The 22,258-nt window shown below is 29.9% G+C and overlaps 1 protein-coding gene and 1 long non-coding RNA gene across 2 annotated transcripts; one reads left to right on the top strand and one right to left on the bottom strand.

Moving 5' to 3' along the window:
• Window positions 1–805: 805 nt before the first annotated feature.
• LOC143192571 (uncharacterized) lies at window positions 806–9,952 on the top strand. The gene is made up of 3 exons (XR_013004817.1): window positions 806–869; window positions 943–1,147; window positions 9,847–9,952. It is a non-coding gene; the product is annotated as an uncharacterized LOC143192571 (long non-coding RNA).
• On the bottom strand, window positions 8,138–19,187 carry LOC143192570 (pectinesterase). The gene is made up of 5 exons (XM_076397990.1): window positions 18,967–19,187; window positions 14,600–14,890; window positions 14,213–14,540; window positions 10,158–10,448; window positions 8,138–8,525 (listed from the first exon to the last, which is right to left on the bottom strand). Exons 1-5 carry the CDS (start codon window positions 18,972–18,974, stop codon window positions 8,277–8,279), a joined length of 1,167 nt encoding a protein of 388 aa, XP_076254105.1. The 5' UTR covers window positions 18,975–19,187; the 3' UTR covers window positions 8,138–8,276.
• Between the last annotated feature and the right edge of the window lie 3,071 nt (window positions 19,188–22,258).

The raw sequence follows: 22,258 nt of genomic DNA, 5'->3' as shown, positions 1-22,258 counted from the left end.
ATGAAAATCAACTCTAAATGACCGAAAACAACATACACATAAATAGATTTTTCCTAGTTAAGGTCATTTTTATCTTAAACAATGTCAATCATTATTCATTGGATTATCACAAAGTACTACAATTATTTTAATAGTTTATTTTATATGTTTATTTCAGTAAGAAATAGTTTATGTAGCAGTAAATATATGGTTATGATGATAAATAAAAATGTTCTTTGACCCAAGTTAAATCAACAGCAACTACTTAACACTCGGACTTATTTGTCCCGTTTTACCTTGAAGAAAAAATATGTAGGAATCTTGTTAAATTCTAAGAATAACGTCACTACAATTTAAATGATATTGATAATTAAATAATTGTATACGTATGACATATCGTATATCTATAATAGTTATAAAACGTATATAGTTATACAAAGTAATCACAAGTTTTAATAACGTGCGAAAAAGTGGTATTTTGGTATATCACGATAATTAGAATTTAGGTTATTCAATAAGAAGACAATTTTGAATTGCAATTTTTACCTCCATTTTAAAGTTAAACTGATTATTAAATTATTTTAAATTATTTAATAAATTATTTTGTACAAGCCTGTAAAGAGATTTGAGCACCCGTGTGATATAACAATGAAAAAACTCTGTTTTTCGGACCGCATCAGTTTTGACCTTGAGAATACTTAAGATAGTCTTCATCACATAGCAGATTGACCTTGTAGGTGTTATACATCATCGGTCATAAAATGAGAAACTCCGATATATGCAACCTCTGTTTCATTTTGTTTCAGAAGCGCGCGACAGATTAATTCGCATTATCAAGTTTTTTTTGGTTTCAACTGATAGGAAACTCATGCATGAAGTTTAGTTTCGTAGTAAGTCTTACGTAAATGATTGAAAATAGTGCTTTAGTCAATTCTTGGCTTCACAGCAACGTTGATTTTGCAGATATGGTGCCTTGTTAAAGTTTTTTGATATAGAACAGGTACTCACAAAAACTTTGAAAACACCAAAACAAAAGAAACAGTTTATGCTGGGAACAAAGTCAGTGATTTGAATTTTATATGGAGGCTTCTAGTTTATAAATCACAATCACGTTGGTGCAAATGTTAATATTCCAGATGGGCTTAGACACCATATATTTAAGTTTAAGGTAAGGTCAAAATCAACCTTGACAAAGAACTGTTACGGTATAGAGTATAAATTGCAAGACTATTCATCGGGCTTCTGTTCGAAATAATATTTCAAACTATAGGGTACTTATTTATGTTTTTAAGGCAAAATTTTCTCATTTCTATTTTTTCAATGATTTATACTCAAAGTGTCACCTTTCCAACAAGTTTCTAGTGCATTTATGCAATTTGTGTTTTTTAATGTATTTGCAATTGACGTCATTAGAGTAACGCAAATGTTTAGAGTAATAAATCTAAATTAAATTGCAAATATTTTAAAAAAATAATGTTTAATTTATCATTATTATATATAATAGAATTTGGGGTAAGACATATGGGATCAAATGAATTAAAAGAATTTTTTTAATTGCAAATATAAACCGCAACATTATTTGATTTATTTGAATTCTCTAAATGTATATATAAGAATGTTAACATAAAACGCAAACAAAAACATTTTAATGAAAAAATAATATGCAAATATTTGATATAGTGCAGTGTATATCAGGCAAATTCTAAATCCTTAAGTAGTACTGGTGGTATTCAGAAGCCATTTTTATCGGACAAGTTAATTATTATTTACTTTCTTTGTAATGAACTTTGCCATATAGATAAGTCAGTTTATTTGTTAAAAATAAATTCGATAAAGAACTGTTGACCACACATATTTCTTTCTACAAAAAGTACAGCTCGATTATATATGACTTGAGATCGTAAGTTATTTTAGTACCAAATGCATCATCAATTTTATGTTAAACTTTCATGCTTCATTAATATTTTACTATAAAGATTCCAAATATTATGAAGCTTACATACAATAACATAAATGATGTTATTTGCATAAATTATTTTGTTACAGATATGTATTAATAGGTGAGTTATATGCAGTATTAATTGTGCATACTAAATTATATTTTAATTTAAATCAAAATAATATTTAGGATTTATCTTTTAAAATTCTAATATGTTGAAGATATAAATATAAATATAATAATAATAATAATAACCATTATAGGTAAATAATAATATATAAATAACGTAAAACAGTAATCTAGTGTCTAATGTCGAAGAAAAATACAAACATACAGATCCAAAAAGGAACAGAACACATAGAAAGACTTAAGAGAGGCATTTTTCAGGGAGACACATTAAATAAGTACTCTTTCGTTCTACATTGCTATGAATTCTTTATCTCATAGTCTTAATTCAGATGCAATCCCAATTAAGAGAGGTATTTCTCAGGGAGACACGTTAATACTTCCTTGGGTCTGCATTGCAATGGATCCCATAACCCCAATTCCACAAAATATGGTTTTAGTACAAAAAACAATAACTCAAAACTAATGAAAACTGAACCATTTTTTATATAAGGATGATCTTAAACTAATACCTCTTACACAGAACCAATTACAACAAACTCTGAAAATTGTTGAATTTTTCCTATGATATTGGGATGCAGTTTATATTAAATTAGTGTCGTATTTTCAAAGTAACTGGAGGAAATCTCCAACAAAATCGTTTTAAAATGTAGGATGGTTAGATAATCAAAACAATGGAGGGTTATTAACATTTAGACATATGAAGATATTAAACAGGATAAGCGAATCGACAAAATACCCATGAAAAATGATCTTGGATGCGAATTTATAAAGGCAATAAGGCTGTAATAATTAAATAGCTGAATAGTATACACAAGTGTAAAGCATAAATATATATGAAGGCTCTATTCTATAATATTCTTTTGATAAAATAAAAGGACTAAAATCGAAATTCAAACCCCGCAAAGAAAAGTTACAGCTTTATTGATTATTATACCAAAACATATAGGCCAAAATACATCGAAGTATAATCTCGTTAAGAACAACGTTATCTCGAAATCTCGGTGGAGGCGAATTAATAGATATTGGCAAACTACTTTAGCAACAGATAATAAATTATTTCCTCAAAAAATTAGAGACATCACCACTCGGACAAACCAAGCCAAGCTGATAGCTTTATCCATTTAATTTTAAAAGCGTTTAAACATATTTTGAGACGAATAAAGGAAAAATAGAATCCTGCAGAGAGGGAAAGTGGTTCACGGAAGGCACCCAGCCGAGGCTTTCCAAAACAATGTAGACATTATAGAATCGAACTACCGGTTGATATCAGGAGGGATGTTTCCAAAAAGTGACCCACTATTTATAGAGGATCAAATTGTCCGCCCAGGAAACATTTAAAGTACCTATAAATTAATCGGCTTAGCAAAAGTTTTATTTCCCTTTTTGAGGAAAACGGGAGCACCGAGAGGCTTGCACAATTTAGCACGTTTAAAGTTTATACGGAGGAAAACTTTTTTAGGCCTAATATTTATGAGTAATATGCGCTACAAAATAGCTACATAAATATATACTAATAAACCGAAAAACGCTAACATCAAGCAACCAGTCAGATTAGTGACACAGAATACATAAAGAAACCCAGCTGGTAGCTGTGCGGGCTAAGGGTTCAGCTCGTCGACAATAACGTCGTAGGATCGAATTTTCCTAGAGAAAAAAAAAATAAAAATATAAAATAAAACATTGTCTTCGTTAAAAATAAATGAGTGTTTGAAATCGCTAAATAAAACAGCAGGTATAGTCACTAAAAATAGAAGGTTATAAAAGTTCCTTTAATTAAAAAGTTTATCTATATAACAACGAACTATGTCGGAGTTTGCCGTAGTCAAAAAACCTTGGTAAATTTTGTGTTAAGATCTCGTATAAGATTTAACTGACCCATGAGATTTATCGTTTTGTCGTATTTTATACTGACGACGGCAATACGGAACGTAGGTTAGCGATTCCTTTTGCTTCATATTGAACCATATATACGCAGATAACATTTCCGGCGGTCCCAGCAGCCGGGCAGTTCATACACCACACTGAATACCACCATGGAAATTCTGCACGAGAGATTTAAGTTTCGTTAGGCACCACATCAGTAGAAAGAAAATAAGAAAGTAAAGATGCTAATAAAAATGTATCGTTTATACGTGCTACTAAATCATGTCATTTGTCATAGAGATTTGGCATCAAGTATCGAATAATAAACAATATATTAAACAGATTATAAAATGAGTATTATATTTATCTTTATATAGTACAAGAAAATAATGGATTCGTACCTGAGGAATAGAGAGAATAAAGCAGCAAACATAGATAATAGACATAGCTGATGATAAAACAAGTATACACGGTTTTGAGCCTGAACAACCAAACACTGTAAATTGGGGGGCTAAACCCAAATCAGCAGCCTATTTCTTAAAGTTGGTTCTAGTTTTCGAAATATTCAATAAATTCATTATTTTGATATTTTTTACACTTAAAGGTACTTTATTGAACTTAAACAGAATATTTATATTGAGAAGCATTAGAGCTCCAATCATGTGGCAATTATGCAAGAAGTTGTCGACTACATGCTTGTTATCCGGTGACTTGTGGTTACTAAGAAGGTTACCATCAATCTTTTTACCAACCTTGTGGTTACCAATGAATACTTTGAATGTCCAAACTGCTGCTTCATCAGACACTGAACACATTGTAAACTTAGCGGCGGCCATCAGTTTTCGAATAATAAGTCCGACAAATATTCCTTTTAGCCTAGTTCTAATACTAGTCCTTCTTTGATATTTGCTCTTTGTAATGACAGTTTGAGAAACAAGTTGGTTAAGTACTGTAAGAGTTAAGTATGTGAAGAGGTGGAAATATATATTTATACTGTGCTATTTTTTTTGCATTTACACCGACGACACTCATGGAGCAAAAATAGCAATCATCAACATGATTTCTCTGTTCTCTACATAGTGTTAGCGCAAACGATGAAAAGTATTCATTTCCACCAAGTGACTATTTCTACATCTTTGTACGCGTTATGAAACAATTTCGGTACCAATGGATTGTCAGTGTGTTTTACAGCGAAACCAAAGTACTGTAACATGTAATATCCACAAATGTAACAAAAATACTTTTAATCGGTATTGCAACCTTGCCTCTGTATTTTCATATGTTCCGAAGCACAATAATAGCCCAAAGATAAGTTCCAAATGATGTTTAATGCAACGTCGTGGGCTGACAATTGTTATAAGATCGCAGTGCTGCCACCATGAGCGAATCGACAACATGAACCAATCTTGAGACACAAATTCAATATCTGAGTTCACAGCATTAAATAACCTTAAGAATCGTTCTCATTTACCAAAAGTTCATCCGAATTTGAAAACTCGTGTAATTTTCGGGCAATGTTTTAATAATTTAGTTACAAAGCTAGTATATATAGACTCTCTCTTGTTTTCTCTAAAAATATTTTCCTATAATATGTTTAACCTAAATTCAACTTATACAGAACTTATTATATTTTATCAATTATTATGTTTTTAGTGTTCGATAACATGAAAAATATATCTTTAATTTTAACGATGATAGTATAAAACAGTTAATCAAGTTAGCAATAAACATAATATAAGTTTATTACACTAATTAAAACTGCATATCCGATATCACGGCCTGTTATTATTAACATTTCAAACTAGACGTTTAACAAAAATAATTGTTTGTGATATTGGTAATGAATCAACAACAATAATTAGTTCCGCACTTGACCGATGTTCACAAACATGTGTTAACTCACATTTGTTGACATAACAAAAACACTTGTATCGATAAACGGATATACTTCGTTGTACTTAGGGGTAATGTATCAAGACAACAAACTATTAAACGACAAATAAATTTAACGACCCCAGGTCATTTCAACTGTTGACACCCTATCGATTTCTTTCATTTTCAATAATTTAGATTATTTCATTTGCCTCTTATTTAGATAACTTCGTAGGTATTTTAATATCAAGATTCAAAGTCCTCATTGTCAATGTAATTAATTTGTTTTACAATCAATAAATACCATTACTAAAATCAAATGACATCAATAGTATGTGCACGATGGATTCATATGTTGACATAAATATATAGTGATGATCTATAGTTTTATATATTTTATCTATATTTTATCATTTTTATTAGAACATCACAATATTATTGATTGAAATTCAATGTTGTCATGTTTATTATTTATTAAAGTTTATTCATTTATGGATATTAACAGCTTTAATTAATGCACTATGAATCCTATGATAAAACTAGATTTAATCATATAGACAGTCAGGTTGAGGAGGAAATAAGCAAGAACTGTCTCGATATATGGAAAGAACCATTGTCTACAGTGATGAATCCATCCTGTCCAGGTGTGAGATTATGATCTTATGCTAACAAATATTAAAACATGGCAGTGGAAACAACTAAAGCTAAGTACATCATTAATATATATACATATATACATACAAACATATATATATATATATATATATATATATATATATATATATATATATATATATATATATATATATATATGTATATTCTCAATATATTATTCCTCCTCAACCTGCTTGTCTATTGTAATAATTCTTTGGCACACTCCATATAAATTCGACTTGATTGAATATGCAAGAGAAAGACATAATACTCTGTGGCCATATTGTTCAGCCATCTACCATGTATCTTTTTTCAGGTCTAGTTCTAAAAAATCAAATTACAAAAAACGCAATTTCACAAACATTTCATATACCGAGTAACAATTTGAAATAGTTCACTCTTTCGCATGGTTTTTTCAAAACTTAATTTATCTATTGCAAGCCATTCCTCAAGTGCAGCCATTTTTAAGAGCTGATTTTCAAACCCGAGCAAAAACATGTTATGAATTATTTCTTCATGGAAGTCACCTTTGGACTTACAAGAAAATACCAACTCTGTACCAAGAATAAAACCATTCCTTTCTATCACGAAGGAAAATATATCTGCAATCGATTATTAATAAATGTTATGATTAAAAAAAACAAAACTAAAAGTATTTGTAAATATTTCCTTGCACCAATTGAGACGAGGAAATTTATAGTAATATGAGTTTATTGTGAGATGGCTAAATGATCATGGAATATCTTACTGATGTTTGCCATACAAATGCCCTTTGCGTTGTAATGTCGCGTTTAATAACAACGTTACAACCGATTTTGGACGACCTTCACAGAATTCATCCTGAACCACTTGTCGACCACGAGTGAATTCGTTATACCTATTTTTTACAGTGCTATATAGGCTTTATCACTGTCAAAATAATAGAACAGGAAAAGGTTTGTGAGCCAATTTCACATATTACCTTTTTTCAACAATGCAAATCGCATGGTGCTAAGATTATAAAACATTCTGAAGAAGTTTATGTTTAATAATGTAAAGTTTCTAATGAAGACGTCAAATTAGTCTCCAATATGATGATAATGTGTAGTTTAGTTTGCGATTAATGATTGATTTAAAATTTAAAATAAAGAATCACTTATGTTTTATTTAAATATACATTGTCGATTAACAGTAATAATCTTGAAAAATTAATTGAAATAATTCAAAATTATTTCACTTATATTTTACATTAGGTCTATACAAGGTTTTTGCATACTAAAACGATCAAAAATCTAAGTTGACCTGTTCTGTTATTAACCAATCAATAATTATATTAAAGGTATATTACGATTCGTGAAATGTATGTGACAGAACCAAATACCCAATTTTCTTGGGCTTATCTATTTATTTTGATATATGTCTTTTGTTAGATGCAGTAGGTATTAAATGAAGTTATCTTTAACGCTGAAGCTAGTTTGAGAAGCATCAGCTCATTCATTGCCAATAATATAAGATGAGGGAAGAACAGCAATGGAATTGGAAAGAATTAAAGCGAATTAAGTCTTGCAATTAGGTGTTCTGATATAATAAGGTCCTTGAGTTTGCGCAATGTTCAGGAAAGATGATGTCATAATAATCAGGCAGTCGGATCGAACAAGACCATCCATCCGGATCGCTAGGGTCAACTATTTAGGGTCAATTATGTTGAATAATATACATATATCATAGAAAATCTTATACCTATCATATTATATTGATAATCCTCGTACTTTTACATGTTAATTGAAATTACATTGAAACATAATATGCTTTATCATATATTATAAATAAATAACAAAATTTAATAAGTAACATTTTTTGTTCAAGCACCATCTCCATAATTATTGTACTCCCATAGCCTATTAAATTTGTTATCATCGAGGTTTCTATCTAGCGCTGTATTTCCAGAAAACGGCCGGGAGCTAGTAGCCGAAGGAGCATAGGGTCCAGAAACGTTTATTATTTTATCAATTTGCGTGTACTTTATGACTAACTGTCCATTGGGTGAATGTCCAGGGACATAATCATCAGGTGTTTTTACTCCAGTATCCCATGATCTTGCTAAACTCACCTGAAATTATAATTAAAATAATAATTGAGTTGTAGTAGATGGGTTGTGGGGATGAAATATAGGATTATCGATGTGAAAAACTTTAATTATGGAACTAATGAAGTTTTGGGCATATAAGTGTGAATAATAATTTAGTTGAAGATTACTATTTCGGAGAGCTGCCTGCAGATAGATATCGTCTTTGCTAGTAACTAAACATAAACACATTCTAATATAACAGTACTAATGATACATCAATTATTGATTAGTCTTTGAAATATATATGAATAAATTCAATAGTTACTTTTTCTTGAATCCATTATACCTGCATTACTTTCAAGTTGAGATAACTTTTGTATTTCTTGAGTTCAAGAGCAGTTACTTAAATTAAAAGATTCTGAATTGACAGATAATGTCTTTGGCGCAAAAACTAAATTCAGTTACCTACATGGCCATTTTTTTTCAATAAATCATATATTCTTATTCATATATAATTTATCTGAAACATAATTTTGAATATTGTTCTGCCAGATTATACGAAATCCCTGTCTCTCATCATGTATAATTATTTATAAACTTATTTTATATATCTGTAGAAATTTCCAGAAATAATCAAGAAACGCCTACTCAGCAGTTAATCAATTTCTCGTCTTATCATTGATGATATTGCCATATCAATGCTTCCTATATTATTACACTTACTACCAAATTTTCTTCTTCTATTTTATTTTCTTACGTCTCAGTCATTTCTGTTGAAATAAATTAGTTTATGGATTCTTGGAGATATTTTCATTCATATATTAAACCTTTCTTTCATTAATTTTTTCTATACTCACTTCACTTAGCTAGAAGACATTTACTGATACTATATTAACAGGTGTCAATCTTATAAAACCTATCAAAATTTGATTTAACTTTACGTCTAAATGGTCTATAGAACTATTTGGTACTTCGTTGTCTTACTTTTTGAGCAGCAACTATCGCTGTTACCCTAACTTTTTCTTTAAAACCTAACCAAATAATATAACCAGTCAATAGGTGATACATACCTGATATTTTTCATTTTAGATTATATGCCTTAACATTTTTTATATTTAAACATAATCTACCTCTATTTTATACTCATATTTAAGCTTTTTCTATGGAAATTGAAATTTAAGATAAGTATTGGCGTATTGTATTGTTATCAGAAAAAAGGACTGGATACGTATAAGAGCGATAGAAAGAAAAAAAAATTAAAAACCTATATAATAGTTATAATCCAAATAATTGATTATATCGTATGGAAGGTTACATAATAATAATATACTTGTTGTTTGTTTATGATTGCGTTTGTTTATAGGCAACAGTGTAAACTTCGATAAGGAATAACCTTCCTTGTAGGTTGATCATTCTTAAGGACTGGACGATTTAATGCCGAGGATTGTCTATTTGAGCTCACACTCCTTTTGAGATATACAAAGACTTTATATATAAAAATAAAAATTAGGATTAGATTCTAATAAGTTTTAAATGTATTGGATTGTTATTTTAGGCAACCCCCTATATTGCAAATTATTCGGTTATATACTAATATAGATAATTGTTATAATAAAGAGATATCTTACAAACAAATATACAATTAAAATAACTTTTAACATATACTGAATTTACCTTATTGGTGTCTAAAAAGTCTTCGTCTCCTGTAATAGTGCTATTCAATACCAGAAAGCCAAAGGATTCTTCAGGTGGCGTGTTTGGAGCAAATATAATTGCGGTACCCCTGAACCTAGCATTAACAGCTTTTACTGTACACATATTAAATACAGCGGATGCTTCCCCAAAAATAAAATCGACATCCCCTTCTATGTGGCACCGATAAGTATAAACTCGCTTTCTGCCACTTGTAGCTCCCAAATAAAGAGTATCTTGAGCCCCTATGAAGACACTGTTTACCAGTTGTACCTAAAATTAAAAAATTGATGATCTCTTGTTCTTTTGACCCAGGTGTGAGTAAACGCGGCACCCAGTTCTTTCTAATATTTTAAAGTATCTTAGGCAATATCATTCTAAAACCTTCCATCATTAATATGTGCATTTTTATACGTTTTCCAGAAAACTGACGGTTTTGGACCAACAAAACTTATTGTTGTGATCCGATAAGATCCCATATGATCTTATTTCATCAACGTCTTCAGAATCATCAATCTAAAACTCATTAAGGATTGATTTCTTGTGCAGGGTTTTTTATTGCTTATTTGGACTCAATATTATTTGACTTACTTACAAAATGAAACATAAAAGAAAACAAATTCAAGATGTAATTCGTTTCGTTGTAAAAGTCTCTAAAAAAAGCACATCATAAATGTAATCTATTGGAGGTGGCTATACAAGAAAAGTTTGTGATGGTAATGAATGCGCCTACAATTTATCTAACAAAGCAACTGACGCTAACTTAATTAACAACATTGATTTAGGCAAAAACGTGATTGATGAAACACTTAAGATATATAAACAATTAAATTGCGATCTTTTTGAGTATTCTCAGCAAAATATAGATTAATCACTTATACAGATATGTTGGGTTTTAAGGGCAATCTCAAAGTCTACGTTTATTAATATTTCCCTTTAAATCTTTCACTCATATTTATAATTAAAATACAACTAAACTCTGGTCGGATATATGTGTTTTAGTTTCTTTTATTTCTTTAATTATATACCACTTATGTTAAGTTATCTGTAGAAGTATTGAAAAGTCCCCGGCCTGACATATAGATGGTGCTACTAGAATTAAATCTCTGTATGTTTTAGTTAGCACTCACACTCAAAAGGTAGGTGTATAAATTTGACAGCTGTCGGATCATTATTTTGTGAATTATAGCATTTTGAGTGAATCAACTTTTGTTATTGTGAAAACAATGGATAAAGAGGCATTTCGCGTGTTGATAAAATACTGCTTTTTTAAGGGAAAAAATACAGTTGAAGCAAAAACTTCCAAACTTGGCTTGATGCCGAGTTTCCGGACACTGCCCCAGGAAGATCAACCATCAAGGATTGGTATGCTAAGTTTGGACGTGGTGAAATGAGCACCGAAGACGGTGAACGCAGTGGACGCCCAAAAGAGGGTGAAAAAAGACCTGTTATATGTTTACTAATGTTGTGAACCAATCCTCGACTCCATGAAGCTAATGGGCCACAAATTATTATATTGTTAATAATGAATAAAAACATAAGAGATAAAAAGTATAATCACAATTTAATTAGCTTGTTGTAAGTAATATCTAACATTTTTAATAGGAAATTTTCAGTATCTTATTGTATAACTTAAAAACTATAGCTATTAAGTATTTTTATTTATTTAAGAGAAAATTAAATTTAAATATTTTGAATAGTATGGTAACTATAGTGAAGTTGAATGAATCTAAAGTTAAAAACCTTACTGATCATTTCAATCGAAACTAAAATAATTAAAAAAACTAGAATTCGACACATTAATAGAACGTTTTCTTTCAATAATTGCTATTGCCACTACTTCCTTATTCCTATCCTTATCCTTATTTAAGTCTATAAAGTAATTATTATATGCCTATAAAGTAGCAGCACACACACTACAGCTCAAGACTGCATTTTGGACATTCTTTACGGCACTTAAGTTTCGGTCTCACTGATTTAAAAGTGATTAGTTTTATATCATGATAAAGAACGCCTCGGAAAATAAATTGCAAGATTGATTGGAGAAAACCCCAGCTAAATGTTCAGTGAACTTTTAGACAGATTAGCAGTTGATGAATGAACTGTTTCCACGCATTTACATTTATTTTTTGAAAAGGCCTAGAATTAAAGAGAATGGCCATCACGTCAATTATCCGAAAAATGTTATTTGAAACTGTTTCAGCATAGAGGTTTCTTTGATTGCCATGCCAAAAGGATAAGCTTTCTGTGACGTGCTATATATGCTATATGACTGATTACATAATGTGGATCTAATGCGAAAATTTTAAATGCACGAAAACATGTCAGCTGAACTAATTGAATGACAAATTGTTGCAAAAATATGAGCAATAGCGTGTAACGCTAGAGGGGGATTCAAAGACATCCTTTTGCATGCCAACATGTGTAAAGTATACCCAGCTCAAATGGGATATTCTGCCGCATTCACCAAACATAGTACCTTCTGATTAACACTTTTTCAGATCCATAGAGTAAAGCTTGACTGGTACATGGTTTGGAAATGCGAAAATCGATAGATGTTTGCATCATTGTCAATTCAACGATTCTTTGGACAGTGATGGAAAAATAGTTATAGAAAATGATGGAAAGTATTTCGATTTATATATTGTAACGGTTTTTCTCAGTAATTGCATTACTATAATGTGAAAATATTAGGAATGTTACATTACTTACAATTATCCCCGGACTTGGCGCATGTGCACTATCCTGCATAGAAAACCATGGAAAAAATATCCATACTATATTATATAGCAAACTATATTATATGCATAGAGTAAGTTTTTCTTTGATTATATATTGTCTTCCTTTTCTAATGGCGGTATATAATATTCGAATTGATCCATACAGTCTATCAAGTGAAAACAACAAAAAGTCTAGAATATTTAGATTTTGTGTTAGATTATTAATTCTATAGGATTATTAATTAAATTGTTGTGTTATTATTGGTGGTTTAACATATATTGGTTATATTTTTAAAACTTAAAAAATCCAAACAGCATCTATTTTATTTAAAAAGTAGTAATGTAAGCTGCCAAATTTATAACACAGCATTTCCAACGACATGGAATGGTAACATCGACGATAACAAGACAAGAACAGAGAAGAAAATAATTCTTGTTGTGTTGGAAGTAGTCAATTCATTAATGGGGGTTTTCCATTAAGAATAGTAGCAAAAATTGTAATCATAATTAAACATTTATTTTAAACGTGATATATTTTAATAATGATTTAATTATTATTTCATTGGTGAAATGTTGTTAGAATTTGTTGAGAGTGAAAGCGAAGAATGTGAAATTCAGTGAATCAGCGAAGAAATTAGATAGGATTTTGCTAGGATGCAAGAACAGTGGACATCGATACTATGAAATAATTAAATTTGCTAACAAATCTATACCTGGATGAAATAAACAAAATATAAAACTATCAATGACAAACAAGGAAAGGAGAACGCATTATTATATAAAAGTATAGGTATAGGTCTTTTGGTAAAAAAAAGTGACGCAATGACTGAGATTTTTTATAAAAACAGACAAGCATATAGTAATTTTATTTTTATTATTTTATTTTATTCAATAATTTTTATATAATGTTATTTAAAAAATTATTATTTTGATTAAACTATTTCTCAAATTTGTGTATATTTATTTATAAAAAATAATTTATATATAAAAATGGAGTAAGTAAATGAAGAGGTATATATGTATGAGCCAAATTTGAATTATTCTCTATTTCAAAAATAAATAGACCAGACCCAGTAAGCGCATGTGCCAAATCCAAAGACCTTTTTTAAGTAATGTATTCTCCTAGTATTTGTTGACTATATTGTATCATCATTAATATTGACTAGGCAGTAGTATTTATTATATTAGAAAATTAATTTCTATTTTATCAAATTCATTCACGTTCATGTTGATATGTCATGTTTTATATTCAGTCCCATTCAGTAATTTACGTTCCTTTTACGTTTACACACCTACTATAAAGATTATTTCTAATACCTGATCTGCATCTATTTTAGCTGCAACAGCTTGCTCGTCGATACCTCTGTTTATAACAGTCACTTTAGTTAATTGAAATGCATTATTTGTGACCCAAAATACAGCTGAACAATTTGTTCCTATTTTATCCGATCTCTTGGAACATTCTTTGTACATTTCCCATGCTGGATCCCCTTCTCGATATCGTTTTCCATTTGGATTTACAATATCAACATAATCAGAAATAGGAGCATTTGCACTAATATTCTGCACAATTTCTACTTCGTATGGCGTATATCCACCACCATAAATAGTAATTGGAACATTCCCAGGAACATATACAGTCTCTCTATTTAAAAAAAGTAAAATAAATACTTTAATTGTGATTTTGTATTAAATAAAACTCACCTATAAATACCTACTTCGATCTTAATGAATTTTCTAGTAGATCCACCAGCATTTATTGCTTCGTTCACAGCGGCTTGAATAGATTCACCAGTCTTCACGACATAATCTGGAGTAACAGGTATTGTAATCTCCTCGGGATTCCAGTCAGTTAAATAGTTTTTTGTAACGAATCTATCGGATTCTTCTTCTGATAGGATAGGACGTGTTACAGTTCCGGGATATATTTGATGAGATATGGCTGCTGAGCTAGTTTTTGACAAAGCTGCTATTGTTGATATTATTAATAATGTTCTGTAAAGATATAAAGTAGATCTGTAAGATATAAAGTAGATCTGTAAAGTAGATATAAACTATGTACAATCTATTCAAAGTTATTTTATGCATAAGTTATCTAAATTTGTGATGCCAAAATGTCGCAATGTTGCCGTATCAATTCTGAGTTTTAGGTCACTTTGGCTTTGAGACAACAAAATTATAATTTAAATAAAATAATTAACCAAAATCATTGTTATAAAATACAATTTATTTTAACATTAGAGTAAATCTAATACATATATTATCGAAGGACTTAAAACTATAATTAAGTACATAGTTATAATAGTTTGTCGGTTAGGATTACGTTAGATTATATTTATATTGAACTCTTTTCCATGCCCCCTATGAGTTAGAGTTCTAGGCGCGATTGTAGTTGTATCCCGTGGACGCCTAATATATCTAATTAACAATTGTATATTCAAGTAATATATTTTACTTTCATTAGAGAGCACATATACTTTTTACGCTCAGTTCCTGTATCCTGTAGTAGAGTGTTTCCTTGTAAAGACATTTTGGTATCACTGTATTTCTCCTTCGTTTGTTCTGTTAATACCTGTATACATCTTTCTTGACAAAACTAGATATAATCACTGCATTCTCCTTAATGTATTTGCCATAACTGCAAAAGAGTTGCTATTCTTTCTCTTCTGACACATTTTAACCAAATGCTCACGTATATTATGAACAATTATACACATATATGGGCACATACATCATTTATACTCTACAATAACATTTCCTACTGTTATCTTATATTCATTATATAATACACTTTATTTGTTTCCATTCTCATCACCATGTCTTAGAAATTGGCAGCATTGAATCATGTTATGTTCAGAAAGGTTCATTCAAGTGAATAAGCTATTAATTTCCAGTCTATTTAACAATTGTTTACAATTCCATCATTTGTCAATTTCTTCTTCAATTGTACCTGATCGAGTTCATCCAAACCGAAGGTACGAGTATTATTAACCATTCCTGTTTCAAGCATGAAGCACAATATATCTGCAATGAATAATTAATAAATGTTATGACTAATTAAACCTAATCAATTGTTATTCCAACCTTTTCCATAAACTTGTGTTGCCTTTGCAGTATGTTTATATAGTGTAGTTATGAGTGACCGTTGGTTATATTAATCCCAATCTGAAACACCCATATATCACCTAAATACATAAATTGAGATAATAACCTTGCTTCATTTTATTATATGCTTTTAAAAGCGATATCCGGAAGTTCCATTTGACCTATCCGATACAGTGACCGTGACCATACTAATATCTAGTGCAGCTGCAATACGCTAAAAATATTTTGAGTAAAAATTGCAGCAAATTAATATTTAAGAATAAAAATGCTTACCTCTCTAACGAATTTTATTGTCAAGGCAATTTATTGGCAATCTGTTCCATCACTCTTCGAAATTTTCAAGCAGAGTAGTAATAAGCAGGGATTTAAAATTTGTCAAAACAAGCAAAGTATTAAAATAACCTTTGCCGCTTTATAATCTCTTACCACTAGTGTTTGTATACGTTTGACAACCGAACGACTTTGGCAGGCTAGTTCGGTTACACGCTCGAATTTATCTGACAGCATTGTGTCTATTTTTAACTAGAATAAAATGATAAGAAGAATGTTGTCTGATTCTAAAACGAATTTACAAATTACAGCAGGCAATACATTAAACATCTTGATGACGTATGTACAAAAAAACTTTGGATAAACCATATATGTTCACTAGAAGAAATAAATGTATACTTTGAAAACATATTGTTACACATAGGTTCGTTATGCTATATTGCAAAGATAAAGTGAAAAGTTCTCGGTCTCTAAGGAATGGGATAATACGATTTTAAGTTAAAAAATTATTTCATTTTCTGCATAATTTCCTTTGACTTCAAAGCAGTTTATTCTGCTTTTCTTTAACATCAGTATTCCTCCATTCTGAGAAAATAGGGTAAATGGTCCAGCAAATCGTAATTTAAAATCCCGCAGTATACTCATTGACAACACACTATTGTACACAGGTCTGTTGGTTGTTATGATGGAAAGTGATCCTTTTCTTCTTCAAACTAGGCCTCTTCTCGCGAATTTCGACCGATCAAATAGGTTGGAGTGATGTACGCCTACAGCTGTTTTATTTTTCAACGTAATCAACTAACAGAATATTTTTTTGCATGGCAAAAAACTTTTCAGCAGGTGCGATTTTTTGGTGTTAGACCACTGGTTTTTACTAATTGCTTCAATTACTGATGCGTTCCTGGTGTTTAGTAGTGAATCCGGAGTTTATCTACCGTAACAAATCAACGGGCAAAATTATTATTGAATCAATCCCAAAATTGTTTCGAAAATTATTTGCGCATTTGATTTTAAACGGAAGGTAGCAAATGAAGCACCCATCTTTCGCAGTGCTTTCCGACGCCTTTTTGTACAATATACTTGGCGCGTTTTCTTTCGACATCCCTACAATATCAGCTATCACACTCACCTTAAGCTGCAGCCCTATACACATTTGACAACTATGAACGAATGTCCTTAAGGGTTAATTTTTTCAAAATAAAGAATTTAGTGAGCGTATAAAATTCAAGTGTATATATTTTAAGAGAAAATTGATAACTAGTTTGAAGCTGAAAAGTTTTCACCATACCTGAGCATCTCATGAAAATAACAATAGTAATATCAGTATTATCGGTAAAAACTGATATATTGATACATGTCCAAAAGCTGTTGAATTACTAATGGAGATTGAAAACAATAGACTATGGAAAGAGGAATAAATCCCATAAGATTGGCGAATAGCGCTTATTGTTCCGATATATAACAAGAGAGATATGACTGTGAGATCTGTAGAGGGATTACTCGTTATGTATGGTCCTGAAGATCTACTACAAAATTATACGAAACCATCTAAGATCAGCAATAGATAAGTCGCTAATAGAATGACCGATTCCGAAAGGAAATAATGATACAGAACCATATCTTCAGTACGAGAAAAATAGCGGAAAATTTTCTGGAGAAGAAACAAATACCTAGCTTTTATTGGATTAGAAAAGACTTTCGACAGAATAAAATTAGGAACACTATGGCTTATATTAGAACAAAGTAATAAAATTTTAAAAATAATTCAATAAATATATAGGATGCATGGTATTGCCATAATTGCAGACAATATAAAATCGAAAATCCAAGCAAAACTAAGACAACGCAAAAATGTAAGAACCACTAAAGGCATTTTAGGCACCTATGTATAAAAATTAAAACTAGTGGAAGCCAGGAGATGAAAATAAACACAATTCACAAATAGAAATAAATATAAAACAAAATTAAAATGGCTAAAAACAATTTACATACCAACCTTAGCTATCGCTTGCGAGACGTGGGTATTGTTAAAGAGAGATAAAAGTAAGAAACAAGCAGCCGAAAAAAAAAAAAAAGGAATGTTAGGAATGTAACAACAATGGACACGATGGGAGGTAGATAAAACAGGATAGACCATAATATTTAATTAATGAAAAAATACATAAAAATAAGACAACTCAAACTCTCAAACCTGAGATGTATCAGAGAAATGCTTCAGAAGAAAGGAAATACTCCGACTAAAGCAAGACAACTGCTCAAAACTGGAAAAACGGGAGGAATTTAGACACGGAGAATTAGGAGAATTAGAGAGATTAGTTAGGAGAATAATATAATTCTACCAAAGACCAATTTTGCCTTATTAACAAAATGCTAGCGTATAATGTAAATATATTTTATTTGAGCGTATTTTCACTAACTAGAATGTATCTGGACTGGACCAATTAATGGATCAAATAGGATAATTTTCTCCACACTGCTAAAACAATATAATTAGATTATTATTGCGACCTTTTGGAATACTTTGATGTAAAAATTCGTGAAAAAATCATGTCAACTGCCTTAATGAATTTAAATACGTTTTTAAATCCGAATTTAAATATTTCAAGAAACAACTTATTTGCTAGATTTAACTCTTCTTGACTTCTGACATACACAAACTCTTCGTTCTATAACAAAAAACTATTTTCATTACTTACCTATACATTTTCAATTTTAACGATCTGCAGATATCTGAATTGGACGTAAAAATCGATGAATCTATTCAATAATTTAAAACTTTATCATATTTTAATACGTTATTACGAAACATTTGTTACGTATAGACGACACTATCGAAAATTTTTATCTTATCGTTATGCTTTCAGTGAAAAAAAGCGAAAATATATTGAGTTGTCGATTTGTCTTTTAATGTATTAACCCACAGTTAGCTGAATTCGAACAATTAATTACTTTGTATTATTAAGACAACACATTTCGTAATCATATTAAATGAATGCATGAATTTTGATTAGTGATATCGATTTATTAGTTTTGACATTTCTGTTTATAAAATAACTTCTAATTAATATTAATAGTCTTCCAATTAATATTGATTTACTTGAGTTGCATTTTCGAAATTCGTTACTTTTCTTGATTTAAATATATCTACTGCCGAAGGCCTTCAAGCACTTTTAGAAACTTACAGTGATGATAATTTGTGATATTCCGATCGTTTTGGTTTCAGCGATTTAAAATAGTCGATTTTGTGTTAATCACAAAGAATGGCCTGGTCGACCAAAATAGTTCAAAAACTTCTTGAATGTAAGCTCAACTCTCAAGAACAGCAGTTAATGAATTAACTGTTTCCATATGTTTACATGAAATGGGAAAGAACATTGAACAATATATTAATACAAGAAGACCAATAATAGCGAATAGTAACAAACAATAGTAACAAGTGCAAATTCAACCTCTTGCATGACAAATTTCGGTTATACTTTGCATGAGGTGTGAAAGATACAATGGAGAAACAAGAAAGGCGAAAATGGATCTTCGACTGAATCGTTGCCAAATCACCATAATACTTTGAAAGATGGTAAATGTTTAAAAATGTTTGGATTAACATATATTTTATGGATTTTTTCTATATAAATGCATTTTGAAGTGAAAAAATTATCAGAAATCAAGCAAGCAACTAATATTTAGAAATATTTTACTTAAAATAACTTTAAGATGTAGATAGCTCTAGACAAGATAACTCTAAGACATATTAAAGGATAACTCTATTCACCTGACATTTCCCCTTTTACCTATCACTTGTCTTGCTATAAACTAAACCATAAACTACACGTCGATATGTAATTGATAATGGCGTCAACATTTGGATTGCTTTGAGGGATATTGTTTTTTCGTTTAAGGGGGAATCCATCTGTGACTCGCATATCCTGTCAAAATAATGTAATGATTGTAGATATATTTTGCATGTCATTATCAACATACCTACTATTGTTTAATTTATAAAAAATTTTCATGTTTATCATACATTTTTGAAAATAATGGAAAATATATCTTTATAGATTATTCTCTTTATATATTTTAGAAAATATTCACATATATGGGAAGTTAATTGTGAGCTTTTAAGAGTAAAATCATTAAAAAAATGCTAAACCTAAGATATGTCTATTTAGAGTTATTTTCTACATATGTCATCTAAATTTGTGACGTCAAAACGTCGCAATATTGCCCCATAAACTATGAGTTTTAGTTCAGTTTGGGCTTGACATACAACAAAATTCTAGATTAAATAAAATAATGAAACAAAAATGTTATCAAACATATACAGTTTACTTTAACATCATAGTATAATAGTTTGTAGGTTAGAGTTAATAACTCTACCTACGTTTGCCACCGGACGACTTTGACAAGTTTCACGTTTGAACTTATCAGCATTTTATCTCTTTTAAACTAAAATAAAATGAGAAGGAAAATACTGTCTGATTCTGAAACGAATTTACAAATTACGGTAGGCAATACATTAAACATCTTGATGACGTATGTACTAAAAAACATTGAATAGAATATATATATATATATATATATATATATATATATATTTATTTATTTTTTTTCCACGTTATTCACACAGAAAATTTTACGTTTAAAATAGGAAAAATGCGATAACAAACCATCATAAATTATCTAACGAAAATTCATTATACGCCTTCACAGTTCATATAAACTAATAAGATTGTTACGATTAACATAGACAATAGCAACGCAACTAAGACAAATTATATTAACCTAAAGAATTGCCAGTCTCGGTTAAAAGTTGATAAAAAAATATAAAAACACTTTTATGTTAAAATGCAATATCGAGTTTTGCGTACGAAAGGTTTTAGTCACGAAACATATTAAAAATTAAGATTAAAAACGATTTTAGATATGATTTGATCAAAACCCACTTTGCAACAAATTCGAAATTCACATGACATAGCTTATATCCTCTATTTAGAATAAAATATAACATAACTATATGAGCGTCTGTTAACTTCATGTAGCTTTTAGAGTGCTATTAATAATTAAGCCTAAAAATAAGCTATTCAAAAAATATGTTTTGTAGTTTGGCTTGAAATTCGAATACTGCAAGAAAAGTAGGGAGATTATTGAATTAAAAAAAAACGATAAATGTATTAAAAATAATATATAGAACTATTATTCAGTTTATCACACTCACATAGTACAAATTGGCAATATTATGTCCTAAATTATATGAACATAACCTTAACTTTATTCGTCAATTGGCTTTGTTTTCTTAAGTCTCTCTATATCTTTCTCGCTCTTTATAACAAACGTATCATGAAAATATACATATATATCACCATTTCTAGTCCAAACATTGTTCCAGCCGAATGCTTTCTTTGCCATCTTCAGTAGTTCCAATCGACGAACAGTTAAATCTTCCATTATTTTAATATTCGAACCTTTCAATTTATTTTTTACATAATACACACATTTTTGGTCTCGGTCATTTTTAAATTTCACGAATACAGGTCTTGTTTGAGCACTCCGTTCGCACGGTCCCTTTCGATCAAGTCTAAAGCACTTAACAATGTCACATTGCACACCCAATCTGCGTGTAAATAAATCTTGAAGTTTAATATCCAAGCTTTCATCAGGCGACTCTGGTATGCCATGTATAATTAGATTATGATTTCTTTTCTTTTGCGTCAGTTCATCTATTTGATTAAGAAGATCTTCATGTATATCTTGCATCTCTAGAATTTTATTTTCCAATGTTTCTATTCGTGTCTGGAGTTTGTCAAGTAATTCTTGTATAGTTAGATTCATTTTAAAACTTTGCAAAATATTCGAACTGTTTTATTACACTAACAAAATATTTTTTAACTTAGTCTTATCATAAATTTCTTATTAAACGATGTTGCAATTGTAGATAAAATATCTTCTTTATCAGATTAATTAATTATTCATGATGATATAGCTTGCTTATCT

This window comes from Rhynchophorus ferrugineus, unplaced genomic scaffold, assembly GCF_030347505.1.
Source record: "Rhynchophorus ferrugineus isolate W39M unplaced genomic scaffold, kcgeb_rfMv2 rfM3, whole genome shotgun sequence".
Lineage (NCBI taxonomy): Eukaryota > Metazoa > Arthropoda > Insecta > Coleoptera > Curculionidae > Rhynchophorus > Rhynchophorus ferrugineus.
Note: the sequence above shows the minus strand (reverse complement) of the source record. Positions and strands in the feature narration are given on the sequence as shown.